The sequence below is a fragment of the Gigantopelta aegis genome, chromosome 14, assembly GCF_016097555.1.
Source record: "Gigantopelta aegis isolate Gae_Host chromosome 14, Gae_host_genome, whole genome shotgun sequence".
Lineage (NCBI taxonomy): Eukaryota > Metazoa > Mollusca > Gastropoda > Neomphalida > Peltospiridae > Gigantopelta > Gigantopelta aegis.
In genome coordinates this window covers 30,857,360-30,880,715 of record NC_054712.1, presented here as the reverse complement: position 1 = coordinate 30,880,715, position 23,356 = coordinate 30,857,360, and the positions used below count along the sequence as shown (strand labels likewise).

General features: G+C 38.5%; 1 protein-coding gene and 1 non-coding gene across 2 annotated transcripts; one reads left to right on the top strand and one right to left on the bottom strand.

Annotated features, from left to right (window-relative positions):
- Positions 1-253: 253 nt before the first annotated feature.
- On the bottom strand, positions 254-417 carry LOC121389576. The gene has a single exon (XR_005960091.1). It is a non-coding gene; the product is annotated as a U1 spliceosomal RNA (small nuclear RNA).
- Positions 418-8,372: 7,955 nt separating this feature from the next.
- On the top strand, positions 8,373-8,783 carry LOC121389180. Its single transcript, XM_041520785.1, has one exon. It carries the CDS (start codon positions 8,373-8,375, stop codon positions 8,781-8,783), a length of 411 nt encoding a protein of 136 aa, XP_041376719.1.
- Positions 8,784-23,356: the final 14,573 nt, after the last annotated feature.

The following is a 23,356-nucleotide window of genomic DNA, read 5'->3' as shown; positions in this document are numbered from 1 at the left end:
ATATGTTTATTGGAACTATTTTAACCTTTGATCTTCGGGGGTTGGGAGGGTAGTGCAGTCGCAAACTGACAGAGAATAGATTAATAAAACACACACAATTGCAAGTGAAATATGTTTATTTGAACTATTTCAACCTTTGATTTTCGGGGAGGCGGAAGCGCGATCCCAGACTGACGATGAACAAATGACTAAAACAAAACATCTATAAACAACAATTAAATATGTTTATGAAAACTATTTTTACTTTTGATTTCGGGGGTTAGCGCGAACGCAGACCCCCACACTAAAAAATTTCGTACTCGAGTCGCCCACATTTGGGGCGATCGCAGGGGTCAGCCCATCCGAGGTGCAATGGTTAGGCCTCGCCCTGGGAGGACCACCTAGCGGATCAGGGTGCCTCCCGTACCAGGTAAGTATGCTTGGTCTTGGCAGAAGGCTCATTTGAGTGGTCGCTTTGAGCCACCAAGAGACGGTGTCTCTTTCTTCGCACTAGTTGGTGCCGTAAATACGCCCGTCTAGACAGACGGGTGGCAATCATCCAAAGCACCGACACTCATTACCTCCAGTTTACAAGTGGTACATTTTGATTCCAAACTGAGATGATTTTCGCTTTACTTATTCAGTTTACAAGCAAGTCGCAATACACATCCATTACGAATTGTCACATTTAAGCGTAGCGCTGACACTAAATGTATATTGAATGCTAATGTTAAAACAGTAAAGAGGAACTAGGAAACAAACACGCCACACGAATAATATATGTAAAAGCACCGTATAGCAATGTCTATGACCATGTGGTTTAAATATTCACCGTCAACACACGGTCACTCTATACACAACTCAATCTACGTAATTACAAAACAATAAATTGTGATTACAACAAACAACACATGACAACGGTAGCACCGTAAAAGAAAATACGCAAGTTTAATTTAGTCTGACGGCGACCAAACGAATACAACAAAACACACACAAGCGAAATATGTTTATTAGAACAGTTTTAACGTTTCATTTTCGGGGGTGGGGGTGGGGGGGGGGGGGGGGGGGGGGCGGGGCAGGGTAGTGCAGTCGCAGACTGACAGAATATCAAATTCAATGAACACAAGTGATATATGTTTATTTAACATTTACCTTGATTTTGGGAGGGTACTGCCAAACTGACAATAGTGTTGCAAACGAATCACTATTGTATTTTGACATATGTTTATTTTAACTATTTCAAGTTGATTTCGGGAAGGCGGAAGCGCGATCCCAGACTTCTGGACAAATGACTAAAACAAAACATCTATAAACAACAATTGTGCCGTGAAGCATACTAATTTGAGATTGTTTAAATAAGAGACGCTGGTGGTGTATTTCTATCTAACTTGATTTTAATGAATAATGCCGTTTCATTAAATAATCAGGTACTACACTCTTGGTACTATTTTTTTAAAAACAACTTTTTACTTCAGGCGCGTATTTAAGGCATTCTGAAGGGGGTGGGCGGGGAGTGGTATTAGTACACAGGCCAACTACGACTTCAATTTTTAATGGCAGTAACAAGTGCACAGGCCAATTTCGTTGTCGACCTATGTTGATTTTTTTACATGGTATTTGTCAGTTAAGAGCATTCCCTAAAATTAGTAGTCACGTGACCCTCTGTTTAGTGTTGTATTATTGACAATATATTTTTCTGATAGAACCGATGTATTTTTCGTGCTGGGGTTTCGTTAAACATTCATTCATTCATTCATTCATTCATATAGAAATTGTATTGAACTGCATGGAGTAAATAATGCTAGTATTTAACCTTAAGCATGGTTACCAAACTATTTCATTTAACGTAAGGTAGTATTTCAAATGTTCTAGTGAATTTTCGAGTTGTACTGAACGATTGTTTTCGATCGACGTGTACACAGATTACATAATGTGGGCACAACCTAATTTGCTTTGCTGGTGGTCTTAAATGCTATAAAATCCTGCCTACGCCAGTGGAGGGTACCAAGCCTAGAACGATAAAAAAAACATATGGGGCTTGTATTTCATTGTCACGGTACATGCTCTTAATTTGTTTTCGCCTGTGGCGATTTTACTTGTGTTAGAGGGCCGTGTGCAGTTTATTGCCCGTAGCCCAGGTGGACAACTTGTTACGTAATACTTTGCGCGATCTGGCTTTCCAAAATGCACTTAGTCCCGCTGTGGAGGCCATGTGGCGAGTAGTTACGTAATACCTCTGCGAGTGCGGGTTTTACAACCGTGTTTTGGCGACGATGGCGTCAGCCAGTCTGACGATCAGAGAGAAAAAATAACTACGCTAGGAGAGATGAAAAATGAGATGATACGTGAGGTGCCGCCTTGTTCCCCCAGGCCAATTCTGATTTTGGAATAAATAGCTAGGATTTAGAGATATCGAGTAGAACGAACAGGAAGGCTCCGGAGGAACGTTAGTTCGTTAGGACTTGGTAAATATCATTTCTGCTCTGTGTATAACCTTGATGTGATTGATGTGACTTAAATATTTTAATACGGTATTATACCAATATTCTTTAGACAGTGTCTTCGGTCATCTGACGAAGTAAATCGTAGACTTATTGTTCTAACATTATATGAGTATTTGGTAATATAAAGCTTAGCCAGTCATCCCAGCCGACCTGGGTAAACTGTAGGTTATTGTCTTTATTGTGATAAGTATTAATTCTGTGTTACAAGATTACTGAAAGAGTAGTTAGGGGTAATTAAAAATTAACCCGTTAGGAATAGAGCTGTAATTCCTTTATTAATTAAGTTCCCCAAGAAGCGTTCTAAATTATCACACGTTACTGAACGAGTAGTAAGGGTTAATTATAAATTAACCAGTTAGGAATGGTGTTGTAATTCCTTTATTAATTAACTTCTCCTGGAAGCGTTTCTCAATTATCACACGTGTGGGTGTGGTGTAACGGTGAAGTGATTCGCATATTGTGTAACTAGACACCCAGAGATTAACTAATTAAGTGATCAGTTCTGGGTTGTTATTATTGTTGTTATTAATTACTACTACGGCTGTACATTTGTCAGCGTAGATTAATACAGATTCCAAAGTGTATTGTGTTTTTGTTGTGTTTTCTAGAGAACTAACGTGCTATATTATATATACTTTATATAAGATCGTATCTCTGATCATACCTAGAGACGAGCCATACTAGGTTTAACAGCCTGTTACAGAGAGATCTAATAGATATACAAGTAGGAGAGACATTTTGATAATCGTGTTTTATTCGGTTACGGGAATTATAGAATCCCCGTGACATTCATAATTAAATACAAACATGTTGTGCGTGTGTGCGTGCGTGCGTGCGTTCGTGCATGCGTATACACACACACACACACACACACACACACACACACACACACACACACACACACACAGTGGACTCTGTCCAAACCGGCATCTATCTAAACCGGCATATGTGTAAACCGGCACAGTCCCGTTCAGCTACCGTTAATTTATTAGGATGCCTTCTATTCCGGACTTCGGAAAGAAAGAAAGAAGTGTTTTATTTAACGACGCACTCAACACATTTTATTTATGGTTATATGTCGTCAGACATATGGTTAAGGACCACACAGATTTTGAGAGGAAACCCGCTTTCGCCACTACATGGGCTACTCTTCCGATTAGCAGCAAGGGATCTTTTATTTGCGCTTCCCACAGGCAGGATAGCACAAACCATAGCCTTTGTTAAACCAGCTATGGATCACTGGTCGGTGCAAGCGGTTTACACCTACCCACTGAGCCTTGCGGAGCACTCACTCAGGGTTTGGAGTCGGTATCTGGATTAAAAATCCCATGCCTCGACTGGGATCCGAACCCAGTACCTACCAGCCTATAGACCGATGGCCTGCCACGACGCCGCCGAGGCCGGTTCCGGACTTCGGATGCAAATTCAAGAACAAAAGAACCTTTCATGTAGTAATTAGCTCTGTCTACACCGGCGCGCGATCTTGACCCTATACTGTATACACTGGTATGCAATCATACCTACTGTCTGCCAGTGGTCACCTTTTAACAATGACGGCAGCTCCCCGGCAATTAGGACACCACAGAAAGTGATATGAAATAATCGCGCCTCTGTGAATGATTAACAAACAATGAACAACACCTGTAGTATTATTTTGTATTTGTATTTGTTTATTGACCTTAAGCTGTTCAGCTCATAAGTACATAATTATAACAATATAACATTACAGTACACAGGTGAACTGTGATAGTATACGTGCAGTATACGTTGTAGTATCACATAGAAATAAGTATATACATAAATAGATATATCAATAAGAATTCTAACATGAGAATGCATAGAATTGATATTAAATAAAATTATTTCTCAGTTTTGCTGCATGGAATAAATATTTGCCTAGGTTGCAAAGCTGCTTAATATTATGGGAGTTAAATAGTTGAATGTATTTAAATATAGATGGATTTTTCCAAAAATATTTTTTGATATACAATGTTCTTAACCGATTATATAGTGGACAAATTAGTACAAAATGATATTCATCTTCAGTATCGTCGGTACAAATGAAACACTCTCTTTTTGAATTATCTACATTTTGATATCTGCCAGTTTCGATGGCGAGGTTGTGAGCTGATAGGCGGAATTTACTAATACATTTTCTAAAATGGGTAGGTATATATTTACATAAGTAATACTGTAAACAGAACATTTCAATAAAATATTTATAATAGATACCTTTTGGAGACGCACATATCTGGCCTCTAATAACTTGCTTCTCTTGATCTAACAATCTTTGCTTAATAACTGGCAAGAAAGTGGTTTCTAGTTGTTGTTTAATCCATATGTCTCCAAATCCAAGCGTGTTAAGCACACTTTTAACCTGATAAGCCCAGTTATGTTCGTTATGAAGTTCGACACAGTCGTATAAGAGACGATAGCAGTTCTTCAGAATGCAGTTGTCTGTGTTCAGGATTTTACACCAATATTTTATCATATTAAATAATCTAATATTTCGTAGTGGAACTCGACCGAGTTCTGCATAAATCATAGAATTATTGGTTGACCGTTTGACTCCAAGTAGTCTTTTGCAGAAATCGAGGTGGACTCTTTCGACAAAGTTTCCTTTGTGAACGCCCCACACCTCTGACGCATAACTAATAATACTGGTAATATAACTGTCAAACAATGATAAAAGTGTTGCATTATTCAGATACAAAGGTTTCGTTTTAGCCAATAATGCAAACAACGCCTTTTTGCCTTGATCCGTTAAATGTTTTTCAGCAGTTGTGAATTTGTTGTTATAGTAAAAAATAAATCCTAGATAACAAAATTTATAAGCAATTTCTATAATTTTACCCTCGTAAAACCACTTCTCTGTTATTCTGAGTTTTCCCCCGTTTCTAAAAACCATTATTTTAGTTTTTTCAATATTAACTTCCATTCTCCATTGTTTTGAATAATCTAGTAAAGAATCTAACATGTTCTGTAAGCCGCTGACAGACTCCGAAAAAAGCACTAAATCATCTGCATACATTAATAGAAATAAGTTTAGGTCTCTACAGTCATAAGGTATACAATCTTTTTCAATAAAGTTCATCTCAAAGTCATTGACATATAATGGGAACAAAATTGGTGACAATATTTCACCTTGCATTAAGCCAAGGTTGTTTGGGAAATATTCTGTTTGTTGACCATTTACGGTTACACAGCTCTGGACATTACGGTAAAGCGAATAAATGACTGATGCAAGTTTTCCTTTGATACCAACTTTAGAAAGTTTACACCATAATTTCTGTCGGTCAATATAATCAAAAGCTTTTTAAAGTCTACGAAAGCACAGTATAACCTTTTTTTAGTAGACAGAGTCTTATTGATAACAGAATGTAATGCAAAAATTGCATCGGCTGTTCCTCGTGCTGGCTGCAATCCGAATTGAGCGTCAGTGACAATGTCATAATTAGCAGACCATGACAGCAATCTACGATTTAGTATAGTTGTAAAGAGTTTCCCAAGGTTACTAACAAGACTGATACCACGATAGTTATTCGGGTCACTAGAGTTTCATTTTTTTAAAATAGGCACTATGATAGACGAAGACCATCCTTCGGGGAAATAGCCTGTAGACAGAATACAGTTAAACATTTTGTGTAATATAGGAAGAAAATAAACTTTACATTCTATAAAATATTCGTTAAGAATATGGTCTGGTCCGTGAGCTTTCTCTCGTTTTAAGTTGTCAATGGCTTGTTCTATTTCCTTTAGAGAAATATCTTGATCCAATTCTTCCCAGACAGTGTCATCATTATTCTCGAAAACAGCAGTAGTCTGTATATTATTGTCGTCGGGCGAGGACGATAGAGATTTGAAATGGTCGTAGAATATATTCAGAGGCACAGTAGTTTTTGATTGTTTACGTTTTGAAAATTTTGCATAAAACTGTCTTGGGTTATTACGCTTAAGATTGTCTAACCTATTGCCCTCTGTGCTTATGTATTTCCTGTGTCTTTTTCTTTCCAATAATTTGTAGGCCTTCTTTGTCACTTTCAGTTGTGTGGTTCTCTGTAGTCTTGTTCTTGTTAGTCTTTAAGGGTCTTAATGTACTCTTGGTAACTTGCTTTAACATCGTTATCAAACCAAGGTTTGTCTGCGTGGTTCGCACGTGGAGAGTTGTGAGATTTGCATCTTGTAGTAAACACTCGATCACGTGACCTCACAGCTGGTTGTCGCTTGAAAAACGGTGACATGACCTCGTTTAGAGTTTTTGTAAAAGAGACGGCATTGTCTATCGTAGCCCGAGTACTCTGACTGTAAGAGAGCTAGACGGACATTTGGACATAAACACGCTCTCATTACAGTCAGAGACCAGCCTATGTCTTTTTTTGGCAATTCCTGACTACCAAACAGTAGGCAACGAGTCCCGCTCTAATACCACAACAATCCTATGTTTGACGTCAAATACCTTTACATCAATCATTTTCGAGTTAAGTGATACAAAAAAATCCACATATTAATCACTAATACACTTACTACAGAAAGAAACCCGACAGCACCCACATTTAGCTACGCTTCGTCACACTCCGTCGCAACAATTGCAAAGCTCGGCGATCTATTTCGAGAGGTAGACCACGTGATCGCGCACTGGGCGATTCCGCCTTGTGCAGCAGTTACAGGGGCCGTCTCATATCAAGTGAAGTTACAACATGGAAGAGTTGGCTAATGCCGTTTTGGATGAATTTGGATTTCATTACGTCATTAAACCAAAACAATTACACATTATTGATTCCATTTTGAATTTGAAGGATACATTTGGGGTGTTATCGACAGGATACGGCAAAAGTATGTGCTACGTACTGCCTCCTCTTATGAGACGACCCCTGTAACTGCTGCACAAGGCGGAATCGCCCAGTCTCGAAATAGATCGCCGAGCTTTGTAATTGTTGCGACGGAGTGTCACGAAGCGTAGCTGAATGTGGGTGCTGTCGGGTTTCTTTCTGTAGTATGTGTATTAGTGATTAATATGTGGATTTGTTTGTATCACTTAACTCGAAAATGATTGATGTAAAGGTATTTGACGTCAAACATAGGATTGTTGTGGTATTAGAGCGGGACTCGTTGCCTACCGTTTGGTAGTCAGGAATTGCCAAAAAAAGACATAGGCTGGTCTCTGACTGTAATGAGAGCGTGTTTATGTCCAAATGTCCGTCTAGCTCTCTTACAGTCAGAGTACTCGGGCTATGTCTATCGAAGTCTGGAAATAATATCGTCAACAGTGAAACAGGCACTAATAGCATCAATGTTGACTCTAATTGCCTCCTTGCACAATAGTAAATGCTCGGGGTTCCAACGAAACGTTTCACTTGCGAGTAACGGGTGTAGGGGTGTCGGTCCGGGACGTAGAAAATCCTATTTTGTGTAGTATCGGTTTGCCGAATTATGAATGTCCCGGGAAGTAGAAGGAACTAATTGGTTTACATGTTCTGCATTGCAGTGTGAGCCGTGTTCTTTTTACCAACGAAGCGAGAAGCGTTTATATTCTAGCATTACTGTTCGGGGTAGCAACTGAGCAGGCGCTTGTGTGTGTTTTCTTTTCTTTTATTGTTATTTCTTCTTTTTCTCCTCAGTTTTGTTTTATTTTGATCGAATGGTCTCTACTGTTTTAAAGGATTACTGTCCTGGGTAGTATTTTATATCTGATCACAACGCTGTACGCACTGTATTCCCCACCACACGATTGAGAGACTGTTTTGTGTGTGTGTGGGGGGGGGGGGGGGGGGTAATTTTCCATTAAACTCGGTGTATTTGGCGTTGTACGCGCAAAAAGTACGACTAGCATCAGAATATATTGAACACGATGATGTACAAAAGGTGGTAAGGCGTGCTTCGGCCCTTCCAATGGTTCCGTTGGACGAAGTTGAGAACGTTTGGGCTGACACAATTGCTGACAGTCCCCAGAATGAACAGGCAACATTACTGATGGACTACGTCACTAACACCTGGATAGAAGGGCCATGGACTCCAGAAATGTGGAACCACTTTGGCAATGACAGCCACCGGACAAATAACCATTTGAAAGGATGGCACCATAAAATAAATCCAATCGCCCAGAAGAGTCATCCGAACATATTTGAGGTGGTAGGTCTATTGAAACGTGAGCAGTCTACAGTGGAAGTTAAACTACAGCAGTTAGATGGTCACTGGCGAGGTCCAGCAAGAAAACGAAAATACCGCACTATCGATGCCAGAATCCGATCTCTCAAAATGAATCGTGGAACTGAATTATGGAAACAATTAATGTGTTACTGAAGTTTGAATAAAAATGTTATGCTACTTTTGAATTGGATAGTTTGTTGTATTAACAATTAAAAATTACAAACAGACACTGTCTGAGACATACATAGATACAGAGAGACAGACACACAGACGACGGACGGACAGACAGACATATTTACACCAGAGCCGTTAAAACTTAGGTTGGAGCCTATATTATTGTGTATCATTTTAAAATTTATTTTATTTTATTTATTTGTAATACCTACAACATAACCAGTGACACGAATTCTTAGTGCTAATAGTAATAACTGCACTGTGCTACAAAATTAGTTCGTTGTTACCTTTTGACTGCACACACCGTCAACCACGTAAAAGGGAAATTAATGAGTACCGGGACGTAGATAGATCCTAATTAGTACACATCAACAAGTCCCGCGACATAGAATTCATTTTAGGACCATTCATACACATTTATCTACTTCCCGGGCCATAACCGGTGTAGGTAGCAAGATAAATCGTATTATTATTTGTATGTGTTCATACCTGCATTGCATCATACCGATCTGTCCCCAACCTGCGCATTAGGAATGAATGAAACAACCGGCTTGTTACGAATAATTGAAACAACCGGCTCGTTAGAAATAAATGAAACAACCAGCTCACTGGGAATAATTGAAACAACCAGCTCGTTAGGAATAATTGAAACATGGTCATCAGAAACAACCGGCTCGTTGGGAATAATATGAACAATAGGCTTGTTGGGAATAATTCAAACAACTGGCTCGTTGGGAATAATTGAAACAACCTGCTCGTTGGGAATAATTAAAATAACCTGCTAGTTGGGAATAATTAAAATAATCTGCTAGTTGGGAATAATTGAAACAACCTGCTCGTTGGGAATAATTGAAACAAGCGGCTCGTTGGGAATAATTAAAATAACCTGCTAGTTGGGAATAATTGAAACAACCTGCTAGTTGGGAATAATTGAAACAACTGGCTTGTTAGGAATAATTAAAACAACCAGCTCGCTAGGAATAATTGAAACATGGTCATCAGAAACAACCGGCTCGTTGGGAATAATATGAACAATAGGCTTGTTGGGAATAATTGAAACAACTGGCTCATTGAAACAACAACCGGCTCACTTGGATAATTTAAACAACTGGCTCATGTGGGAATAACTGAAACAACTGGCTCATTAAGAATCATTGAAACAACCGGCTCGTTGGGAATAATTGAAACAACCGGCTCGTTGGGAATAATTTAAACAACCGGCTCATTGGGGGAATAACTGAAACAACCAGCTCGTTGGAAATAATTGAAATAACTGGCTCATTGGGAATAATTGAAACAACCGGCTCATTAGGAATAATTGAAACAACCTGTTCGTTAGGAATAATTGAAACAACCGGCTCGTTGGGAATAATTAAACAACCTACTAGTTGGGAATAATTAAAATAATCTGCTAGTTGGTAATAATTGAAACAACCGGCTTGTTAGGAATAATTGAAACAACCGGCTTGTTAGGAATAATTGAAACAAGCTGCTCGTTGGGAATAATTGAAACAACCGGCTCGTTAAGAATAACTGAAACAACCGGCTCGTTGGGAATAATTAAAATAACCTGCTAGTTGGGAATAATTAAAATAATCTGCTAGTTGGGAATAATTGAAACAACCTGCTCGTTGGGAATAATTGAAACAACCGGCTCGTTGGGAATAATTAAAATAACCTGCTAGTTGGGAATAATTAAAATAACCTGCTAGTTGGGAATAATTGAAACAACCGGCTTGTTAGGAATAATTGAAACAACCAGCTCGTTAGGAATAATTGAAACATGATCATGAGAAACTACCGGCATTGTTGGGAATAATATGAACAATAGGCTTCTTGGGAATAATTGAAACAACTGGCTCGTTGAAACAACAACCGGCTCACTTGGATAATTTAAAAAACTGGCTCATGTGGGAATAACTGAAACAACTGGCTCATGAAGAATCATTTAAACAACTTGCTCGTTGGGAATAATTGAAACAACCGGCTCGTTGGGAATAATTGAAACAACCAGCTCATTGGGGGAATAACTGAAACAACCTGCTCGTTGGGAATAATTGAAACAACCGGCTCGTTGGGAATAATTGAAACAACCGGCTCGTTGGGAATAATTGAAACAACCTGCTAGTTGGGAATAATTCAAACAACCTGCTAGTTGGGAATAATTGAAACAACCGGCTCGTTAGGAATAATTGAAACAACCGGCTCGTTAGGAATAATTGAAACAACCAGCTCGTTGGGGGAATAATTCAAATAAATTGCTCATTGGAAATAATTGAAATAACCGGTTCGTTGGGAATAATTGAAACAACCGGCTCGTTGGGAATAATTGAAAAAACCTGCTCATTGGGAATAATTGAAACAACCGGCTTGTTAGGAATAATTGAAACTACCAGCTCGTTAAGAATAATTGAAACAACCAGCTCACTGGCAATAATTGAAACAACCAACTTGTTGAAAATAATTGAAACCAGGTAATTTGGGAATATGGCTCTTAGGTCTCACTACACAGATCACTTCCGGGTGAGAGTTCATTCATCACGGTCCACTATAGTTCCTAATTGTGACACATGTTATGGTTCACATATTCACTTCTAGGAAATGGTGAAGAATTAAAACAATATGTATGTTTAATGGTAAGCCTTCTGGCTGTGTTTTGCCCATGTTATTTTGTAATATTGTGCATCGACCTTTTGGGACATGGGTATATAGCACAAGTGACAGCCGGAGTGAATCAGTTAATCTGTGTAGTGAGACCATAATGTAAAACATGAAATTACTCTTTATCCCAAAAAGGTTTAGCAAGCCAAAATGAAAATGTACTAGTGTATCATCCTTATAAAAGGTAATTACATCGATGTGTATTTGAGCCAAGCGTATGGGGGCCCTATTTGGGTAAATATTGCAAACATGTCATTTTATTTATTTTAATTATTTTTATTTTTATTTTATTTTTATTTTTTATGGGTGTGTGTGTCAAAATGTATATTCTAGTGTTCTTACATGTAATAAATAAATTGATCTGAGTGTCTAACACTGAGTTTCTCATTGTAAAAGGTCAAAATTCAAGGTCTCGAGGTCAATATCCAAATTCACCCTAATTTCTGTGATTTTGTGCATAATGATTTTCTTCGAATGTACAGTCATAGTGACAAACAGTTTTGATGGTATTGTGAATATATAGCATAGTAGTCTACTATGAAAGTAGAATTTGTATCTGCCATTAATAATATGTGGATCTTCATGCTGAAATATACAGAAAAAAACAGGATTTCAAAACTTCATTATGAAACAATTGTTGCCCATAGCAACAATTGATGAAAACTAATATTTTTAATGAACTAACTAGATAATTGGCTTCTTTGTATGTTCCCCATATCAGAACTACCAACAAGGTCATACATTACCATATAGTGGCTGCTTGTTTGATGGCCATCTACTGTGTGGATGACCAAGGAGTAACAATGTGATATGAAGTTTTATTGCATGGTATAGTGCATCTATCTTTTGGTGTATTGGTTAGAGTTCATAAGTTACAGGGCTCTAGTATAGCTTTTCATGGTGTAAATGACCTAAATTATCAAAATGACTTCAAACCAAGTTTGACAAAATCGGTCACTAGACTTTTAGGTCTCACTACACAGATCACTTCCGGGTGAGAGTTCATTCATCACGGTCCACTACAGTTCCTAATTGTGACACATGTTATGGTTCACATATTCACTTCTAGGAAATGGTGAAGAATTAAAACAATATGTATGTTTAATGGTAAGCCTTCTGGCTGTATTTTGCCCATGTTATTTTGTAATATTGTGCATCGACCTTTTGGGACATGGGTATATAGCGCAAGTGACAGCCGGAGTGAATCGGTTAATCAACCACCTGTTCAGACCGGTACTACTGCCAGATGCGGTCATATAGCAAAAAACTGAGACGGAAATGTTCTCAATTTTGGAGTGAAAATAAATGCTTATATAATGTATGTTCGCAATGGCGTATGTTGTTAGTGCCAACGAGAACCCGTTCTATGGCCAATCTTTGCTTGAGATGACATCTGTGTAGTGAGACCATAGGAATAATTGAAACAACCAGCTCGTTAGGAATAATTGAAACATGGTCATCAGAAACAACCGGCTCGTTGGGAATAATATGAACAATAGGCTTGTTGGGAATAATTGAAACAACTGGCTCGTTGAAACAACAACCGGCTCACTCGGATAATTTAAACAACTGGCTCATGTGGGAATAACTGAAACAACTGGTTCATTAAGAATCATTGAAACAACTTGCTCGTTGGGAATAATTGAAACAACCGGCTCATTGGGAATAATTGAAACAACCAGTTCGTTGGGAATAATTGAAACAACTGGCTTATTGGGGGAATAATTGAAACAACTGGCTCGTTGGAAATAATTGAAACAACCGGCTCGTTGGGAATAATTGAAACAAGCTGCTCGTTGGGAATAATTGAAACAACCGGCTCGTTAAGAATAACTGAAACAACCGGCTCGTTGGGAATAATTAAAATAACCTGCTAGTTGGGAATAATTAAAATAATCTGCTAGTTGGGAATAATTGAAACAACCTGCTCGTTGGGAATAATTGAAACAACCGGCTCGTTAGGAATAATTGAAACAACCGGCTCGTTGGGAATAATTAAAATAACCTCCTAGTTGGGAATAATTATAACCTGCTTGGGAATAATTGAAACAACCGGCTCGTTGGGAATAATTGAAACAACCGGCTCGTTGGGAATAATTGAAACAACCTGCTCGTTGGGAATAATTGAAACAACCGGCTCGTTAGGAATAATTGAAACAACCGGCTCGTTGGGAATAATTAAAATAACCTGCTAGTTGGGAATAATTAAAATAACCTGCTAGTTGGGAATAATTGAAACAACCTGCTCGTTGGGAATAATTGAAACAACCGGCTCGTTAGGAATAATTGAAACAACCGGCTCGTTGGGAATAATTAAAATAACCTGCTAGTTGGGAATAATTAAAATAACCTGCTAGTTGGGAATAATTGAAACAACCTGCTCGTTGGGAATAATTGAAACAACCGGCTCGTTAGGAATAATTGAAACAACCGGCTCGTTGGGAATAATTGAAATAACCAGCTAGTTGGGAATAATTGATTGAAAACTTGCTAGTTGGGAATATGGCTCTTAGGTCTCACTACAAGACACTTCCGGGTGAGAGTTCATTCATAATTGTCCACTAACCAGCTATTTGGGAATAATGGTTCAATAACACTGCTAGTTGGGAATAATTAAAACAATATGTTAGGAATAATTGAAGCCTTCTGGCTGTGTTTTGAATGTTATTTTGAATATTGTGCATCAGACCTTTTGGGACATGGGTATTAGCACAATACATAGTGAAACAGTTAGGCTTGTTGGAATAATGTAAAATAGGAAATTACTAATTGAAAAAACTGGCCTCGTTGAAAATGTACTAACATCCTTATAACCGGTAATCACTTGGATAATTTGAGCCAACTGGCTCATTTGGGAATAACTGAAACAACTGGCTCATGAAGAATCATTTAAACAACTTGCTCATTGGGAATAATTGAAACAACCGGCTCGTTGGGAATAATTGAAACAACCAGCTCATTGGGGGAATAACTGAAACAACCAGCTCGTTGGAAATAATTGAAATAACTGGCTCATTGGGAATAATTGAAATGGTGTAAATGACCTAAATTATCAAAATGACTTCAAACCAAGTTTGACAAAATCGGTCACTAGACTTTTAGGTCATTGAAACGACCGGCTCGTTGTGAATAATTGAAACAACCTGCTCATTAGGAATAATTGAAACAACCTGTTCGTTAGGAATAATTGAAACAACCACCTCGTTCGGAATAATTAAAACAACCGGCTCGTTGGGAATAATTGAAACAACCAGCTAGTTGGGAATAATTCAAATAACCTGCTAGAATGGTAATATAGAAATAGGACTCGTTAGGAATAATGTAAAAAACAAGCTGCTGTTGGGAATAATTAAAATGAAATCTGAAGTTGTATCAATAATTGAAAATACCTGCTGATTGGGAATGGTTCAAATATACAGGGCTCGTTAGGAATAATTGAAACAACCGGTATTAAAAAATACCCAAACCAACCTCCTTTGGGAATAATTTTAATCACTACACTGATACTTGGGAATAATTCATTCATCACGGTCCACTACAGGAATAATTGTGAAACAACACATATTCATTAGGAATAATTGAAACAATATGTATTTTTCATCAGAAACTACTGGCTGTTGTTGGGAATAATATTGTTTCTAATTGTAATAATGTGCATTGGTTTTGGGAATATGTATATTGAAACAACTGAATCGTTGGCTGTGTTTTGGCTCATTTGGATAATTTAAACAACTGGCTCATGTGGGAATAACTGAAACAACTGGAGTCATGAAGAATATATTTAAACAACTTGCTCATTGGGTAATAATTGAAATAACCGTTCGTTGGCCAAATAATTGAAACAACTATGTAGTTTAATGGGAATAATTGAAACAACTGGCTCGTTGGGGGAATAATTGAAACATTGTCATCTGAAACAACCGGCTCGTTGGAAATAATTGAAACAACCGGCTCGTTGGGAATAATTAAAACAATGGTATTCAAAAGAATGTACTGCCACAACCGGCTCGTATTCGGAATAACCTGCTATTTGGGAATAATCAAAATAACTGCTAGTTGGGAATATACCAAAACAACCTGCTCGTTGGGAATAATTGAAACAACATCTGTGCTCGTTGGGAATAATTGAAATAACCTGCTAGTTGGGAGTTGGGGTAATTTAAAATAACCTGCTAGTTGGGAATAATTGAAACAATATGGCTTGTTTGGAATAATTGAAACAACTGGCTCGTTGGGAATAATTGAAACAACCGGCTCGTTTAGGAATAATTGAAAACAACTGGCTCGTTAGGAATAACTGAAACAACCGGCTCGTTGGGAATAATTAAAATAACCTGCTAGTTGGGAATAATTAAAATAACCTGCTAGTTGGGAATAATTGAAACAACCGGCTCGTTGGGAATAACTGAAACAAACGGCTCGTTGGGAATAATTGAAACAACCGGCTTGTTGGGAATAATTGAAACAACCGGCTCGTTGGGAATAATTGAAACAACGGGCTCGTTAGGAATAATTGAAACAACCGGCTCGTTGGGAATAATTAAAATAACCTGCTAGTTGGGAATAATTAAAATAACCTGCTAGTTGGGAATAATTGAAACAACCGGCTCGTTGGGAATAATTGAAACAACCGGCTCGTTGGGAATGACAGCTCGTTGGGAGGTTAATGAAACAACCACGGCTCGTTGGGAATAATTGAAACAACCGGCTCGTTGGGAATAATTAAAATAACCGGCTAGTTGGGAATAATTAAAATAACCTGCTAGTTGGGAATAATTGAAACAAATGCTTGTTGGGAATAATTGAAACAACCGGCTCGTTGGGAATAATTGAAACAACCTGCCTCGTTGGGAATAATTAAAATAACCTGCTAGTTGGGAATAATTGAAACAACTGAGCTCGTTGGGAATAATTGAAACAACCGGCTCGTTAGGAATAATTGAAACAACCGGCTCGTTGGGAATAATTAAAAAACCTGCTAGTTGGGAATAATTAAACAACCTGCTAGTTGGGAATAATTGAAACAACCGGCTCATTGGGGGAATAATTGAAACAAACTGGCTCATTGGGAAAATTGAAACAAATTGAATAATTGAAAAAACGGCTTGTTGGGAATAATTGAAACAACCGGCTCTTTGGGAATAATTGAAACAACTGGCTCGTTAGGAATAATTGAAACTGGCTCGTTGGGAATAATTGAAACATTCCTGGCTCGTTGGGAATAATTGAAACAACCGGCTCGTTAGGAATAATTGAAACAACCGGCTCGTTGGGAATAATTAAAATAACCTGCTAGTTGGGAATAATTAAAATAACCTGCTAGTTGGGAATAATTGAAACAACCGGCTCGTTGGGGGAATAATTGAAACAACCGGCTCGTTGGGAATAATTGAAACAACCGGCTCGTTGGGAATAATTGAAACAACCGGCTCGTTGGGAATAATTGAAACAACCGGCTCGTTGGGAATAATTAAAATAACCTGCTAGTTGGGAATAATTAAAATAACCTGCTAGTTGGGAATAATTGAAACAACCGGCTTGTTAGGAATAATTGAAACAACCGGCTTGTTAGGAATAATTGAAACAACCTGCTCATTGGGAATAATTAAAATAACCTGCTAGTTGGGAATAATTAAACTAACCTTCTCGTTAGGAATAATTGAAACAACCAGCTTGTTAGGAATAATTGAAACAACTGGCTCATTGGGAATAATTGAAACAACCAGCTCGTTGGGAATAATTGAAACAACCTGCTCGTTGGGAATAATTAAAATAACCTGCTAGTTGGGAATAATTAAAATAACCTGCTAGTTGGGAATAATTGAAACAACCAGCTCATTGGGGAATAACTGAAACAAACGGCTCATTGGAAATAATTGAAATAACCGGCTCGTTGGGAATAATTGAAACAACCGGCTCGTTGGGAATAATTGAAAGAACCTGTTCGTTAGGAATAATTGAAACAACCGGCTTGTTAGGAATAATTGAAACAACGGGCTCGTTGGGAATAATTGAAATAACCTGCTAGTTGGGAATAATTGAAACAACCGGCTAGTTAGGAATAATTGAAACAACCGGCTTGTTAGGAATAATTGAAACAACCTGCTCAATTGGAATAATTAAAATAACCTGCTCATTTGGAATAATTGAAACAACCGGCTTGTTAGGAATAATTGAAACAACAGGCTCATTGGGAATAATTGAAACAACCAGCTCGTTGGGTATAATTGAAACACCTGGCTCGTTGGGAATAATTGAAACAACCGGCTTGTTATAAATAATTGAAACAACCGGCTTGTTATAAATAATTGAAACAACCTGCTAGTTGGGTATAATTAAAATAACCGGCTAGTTGGGAATAATTAAAATAACCTGCTCGTTAGGAATAATTGAAACAACCAGCTTGTTGGGAATAATTAAAATAACCTGCTAGTTGGGAATAATTAAAATAACCTGCTAGTTGGGAATAATTGAAACAACCAGCTTGTTAGGAATAATTGAAACAACCAGCTCATTAGGAATAATTGAAACATGGTCATCAGAAACAACCGGCTCGTTGGGAATAATATGAACAATAGGCTTGTTGGGAATAATTGAAACAACTGGCTCGTTGAGACAACAAACGGCTCACTGGGATAATTTAAACAACTGGCTCGTGGGAATAACTGAAATATATAATAGATTATGGAATGGCTCACTCTTAGGGTCTCACGCTAATTGTCTCATGGATATGCTATTATTCAGACATGGCCGGGCTCGACCAGTCCAGAATACTCAGTTTACGTTTTGGTGGCATGGTTATCCGAAGCCAAATTGCAAAGAAATATATACCCTTCCAACCCTAATTAAACATGAAGTGTATACATAAAAATGGAGGTTCGCGTGCACCATGTAGTTTTCAGGCAGGCGCCCTGCTTAGTCAGAAAAAAAAGGGTTTAAAAAGTAAATCTTGGATTTGATTTTAATGAATTTGCCATACGCTTTCTACCGGCAAACATTGTGAGAAAAACGTTCATGTGCATGCAATCTTAAATGCTTTATTAAAGTATGTAACCTACTTTTTATTACATATAACCGCACCTGATTTTTGTTTTAATTTTTTGAAAAAGTAAGGTAAAATTTAATACTGGCCCGTAACTTGTTGTGACTAGTATATCAAGAAAGATTGCTCTAAAACAATAATACTATATAATTACACAAAGACTTACATAGATCTGTACACCGACAGCGGTTGACGAAAATATTGCAAACTTGAAACTGCAACTGCGGAGCTGTGAAAGTTCAACACTCTTCTTCTGTCTTGTGATTACGATTATGGGGAACCAAATAGGGGACCTACTTAAATGTCTCTGGAGGGGTGTCTAGACGAGACATACAGACAGACACAGAGAGAGAGAGAGAGAGAGAGAGAGAGAGAGAGAGAGAGAGAGAGAGAGAGAGAGAGAGAGAGAGAGAGAGAGAGAGAGAGAGAGAGAGAGAGAGGGGGGAGAAGATAGAGACAGACCAATTTAAATGTCTGATTATTATCTGTGAACAAAAATGCAACTAATCATTGGTAATGTGTTTAATTCACCAGAAAATACAATATTACCTGTCAAATATTAACATGGGCGGGGTGGGGGTAGTATATACACTGAGCGTTAAGTCATTTTAGAAGGCGGAGTGGTCTTATCTAACAAAACGTTACAGAGGGCGGCAGGGCTGTATTTTAAAATGCCAAATTTGGTGACACCTAATTGCAGGCTGTCCAGCACACCCTTATGAAAAAATGAAACCTATAGTCCGCTCCGGTTACACAAAAATTGACTGAGGGTGTGTGATTATATGGTGCCGCAAATTGGAAGATATATCTTGCTTCAAAAAAAAAAAAAAAAAAAAAAAAGACAGCTTTAAACCACTTCCCATAACTGTTGACTCTTATATAAAAAAAAACAAAAAAAAAAAAAAAGAAATATGTACACTTTAACAGAAATTCGTGGCATTTTGAAATAAAAAAGTAGGAAAAACAAGGTATTTTGAAGAAAAAGTAGGAAAAATAGGGAAAAGACCTAAATGTAGGGAAAAGTAGGATCGCTGGACAGCCTGTAATTATTGAATTGCCCCCTTTCTAAAATAAGAATTCTAATTATAGGACTGAACATTAAAATATTACATGTAGTAGTATAATTTCAGGCGCATGTGTAGCCCGAGTACTCTGACTGTAAGAGAGCTAGACGGACATTTGGACATAAATACGCTCTCATTACAGTCAGAGACCAACCTATGTCTTTTTTTGGCAATTCCTGACTACCAAACGGTAGGCAACGATTCCCGCTCTAATACCACAACAATTACTATGTTTGACGTTAAATACCTTTACATCGATCATTTTCGAGTTAACTGATACAAAAAAATCCACATATTAATCACTAATACACATACTACAGAAAGAAACCCGACAGCACCCACATTCAGCTACGCTTCGTGACACTCCGTCGCAACAATTACAAAGCTCGGCGATCTATATATATATATATATTTCGAGACTGGGCGATTCAGCCTTGTGCAGCAGTTACAGGGGCCGTCTCATATGAGGAGGCAATACATAGCACATACTTTTGCCGTATCCTGTCGATAACACCCCAAATGTATCCTTCAAATTCAAAATGGAATCAGTAATGTGTAATTGTCTTGGTTTAATGACGTAATTCAATCCAAATTCATCCAAAACGGCATTAGCCAACTCTTCCATGTTGTAACGTCGCTTGGTATGAGACGGCCCCTGTAACTGCTGCACAAGGCGGAATCGCCCAGTGGCGATCACGTGATCTACGTCTCGAAATAGATCGCCGAGCTTTGTAATTGTTGCGACGGAGTGTCACGAAGCGTAGTTGAATGTGGGTGCTGTCGGGTTTCTTTCTGTAGTATGTGTATTAGTGATTAATATGTGGATTTTTTTGTATCAGTTAACTCGAAAAAAGGATCGATGTAAAGGTATTTGACGTCAAACATAGGATTGTTGTGGTATTAGAGCGGGAATCTTTGCCTACCGTTTGGTAGTCACGAATTGCCAAAAATATACATAGGTTGGTCTCTGACTGTAATGAGAGCGTATTTATGTCCAAATGTCCGTCTAGCTCTCTTACAATTAGAGTACTCGGGCTAGCGCATGTGCAGAAATGTTTAGACTATATATGGTGAGTTTAGACTGGCGAGCAAAGTTTATGCTCCCCCGGAAAATGTTGGGGGTTTTTGTTGTTTTTTTTTTTTTGGGGGGGGGGGGGGGGGTAATTAAAATTATAATACATTTGCTACGCGCTCGCTTGATTCGCGGTCGGTCTGGGATCAATTCCCGTTGGTGAGCTATTTCTCTTTCTAGCCAATGCACCACGACTAGTTTACTAAAGGCCATGGTATATGTTATCCTGAAAGTGGGACGATGCATATAAAAGATCCCTTACTACTAATGGAAAAATGTTGCGGGTTTCCTCTCTAGAACTATGTCAAAATTACCAAATGTTTGGCATCAAACACCCGATGATTATCAATTCCATGTGTTCTAGCGGTGTCATTATATACAAAAAAAACTTTAAATAACTTTGATCATGGTGGGGTTTCGACTCCCTCGTCTTCACACACACACACACACACACACACACACACACACACACACACACACACACACACACCGAAGCCTGCACACACGCCTGAATTTCTCAAATTGTAAGCTTTATTTTTAAAATTAGCCTACCTTATGGAATGTCATGTAGTGGTTTCAAAGTTGCCTCCCGTCTTCCGTATTCTCCTGATGTATCATTCAGAGTCGTCCAGTATCATTATTCCTGACCAGACAACAGTTACTGTTAATGTTCGAAGTGTCATTACGTCACTGTCTGAAAACAATAGCGTAATGACTGGCGTTGCTATGTGTTACTAGGAAATAAATTTTACGTACGACACTGAATTCCTTGTTTTTTAAAAGTCCATGGCCACTTCCATCAATAAATGTTTAACTGCATAAACAAGTATAACTTTTACACTAGAATACCTTTTGTTTTACAATTCTCCCACCTCCATTCGGAACGAGACAGCGTTTAATTTTTTAAGTACAGCGTTTGGCGTTACTACAAATTGGTGACGTGGATAGTAGTGACGTACTAATGTTAACAGTCAGTGACGTAGTCTTCCTCGTCAGATCAATCAGCGAATAGACCACTTTGGAGTTCCGATTATTTCCGGTTTAGCGCAATGAATTCTGGGAGAGATCATGGGTCAATGTTGCCTATTTTTGATAGCGGGAATCGAATACCGGTAGGTCATTTACTTCCTGGATAAAAATTTGTTGGATAGATAGATAGAAAGAAAGAAAGAAAATATTTTATTTAACGACGCACTCAACACATTTTATTTACGGTTATATGGCGTCAGACATATGGTTAAGGACCACACATATTTTGAGAGGAAACCCGCTGTCGCCATTACATGGGCTACTCTTCCGATTGGCAGCAAGGGATCTTTTATTTGCGCTTCCCACAGGCAGGATAGCACAAACCATGGCCTTTGTTGAACCAGTTATGAATCACTGGTCGGTGCAAGTGGTTTACACCTACCCAATGAGCCTTGCGGAGCACTCACTCAGGGTTTGGAGTCGGTATCTGGATTAAAAATCCCATGCCTCTACTGGGATCCGAACCCAGTACCTACCAGCCTGTAGACCGATGGCCTGCCACGACGCCACCGAGGCCGGTCGATAGATAGATAGATAACAAGTTTAGAGGGGGGTAGACTTGAAAATGGGCAGAATTTTGAAACTAGCAATTAGTTAAAAAGTTAATAGAATAAAAAGAACTGACTGCTCGGCCGAATATTTATATAATTTGGAGCATTTTAGGACAGTCCAAAAATAAATAAGAGAAAGAAGAGAGGATCGGACTATTTAATAATATTTAAAAAAAGAAAGTAATTTCGACATAAAATTTTGAACGCAGGTCTAAAAGTTTAAAGTCCGATTTATATGTCCACGTGAGTAGCCTCGTGGGTGCACAGCTTATAGGGAAGAGATGGGTTGCATCCCGTCAAGAAAACCCCTAGATTGACAGTCATTAGACGTTGAAGGTGTAGTGCTGTGCTGTAATACAGATCTTGAGAAGCCGGGTCCGTCTGAACGAGAGAGTATCAGACTAGGGTATAGTCCAGTCGTCATGGGTTGGTATAGTGGTGCGGACGGGCCCGACTCCGGAGGATACGAGATGGTATCACTATAAAGCAAAGTCTAGAAAAGAGTAGTAGGGGCCGACCCCACTTTATATTTCTTCTTAGAGCGGGGAGGTCAATCTTCCAGTGCTGCTAGGACAGGCTCGGACATGTAGAGACTAAACGCAAACAACCATGGCGTTCTGCAGAATGGCCGTCATACGATTCACAAAATAACAAGTCGACATAGTCAGCCGGAGAAATGACGTATAGACAGCGAATCCCGCTAAAAAAATAGCGTCGAGCTCCAGACTGGGAATGGAATTTGTTGGGGTTTTCTAATGTATGCATTGTAGATCACAACTGAATTTTTGCACAAAACCAGTTCATAATGTTGTACATGATGAGAAAATTTTCATTTTGATACACAACATGTTTAAAATAACGAGTTATTCAAAACATAGTGTCCAAAACGCTATCCCAACATTTGCTGTAAGTACTAAAAACAAGTCGATTGTCCAACTACATGTATGTTATTTTCCTTCTTTCCACGATTGCAACCGTCTGGCTTATTCAATACGCATAGGACTGGGGGGGGGGGGGGGGGGGGGTCTGAAATGTCCAAACACTGGGAGTAAAAGACCATGGGTTGAAAGAAAAGAAAACAATGGCACAATCGACCAATGTTTTAGCACATACAAAACATGACGAGTACGTAA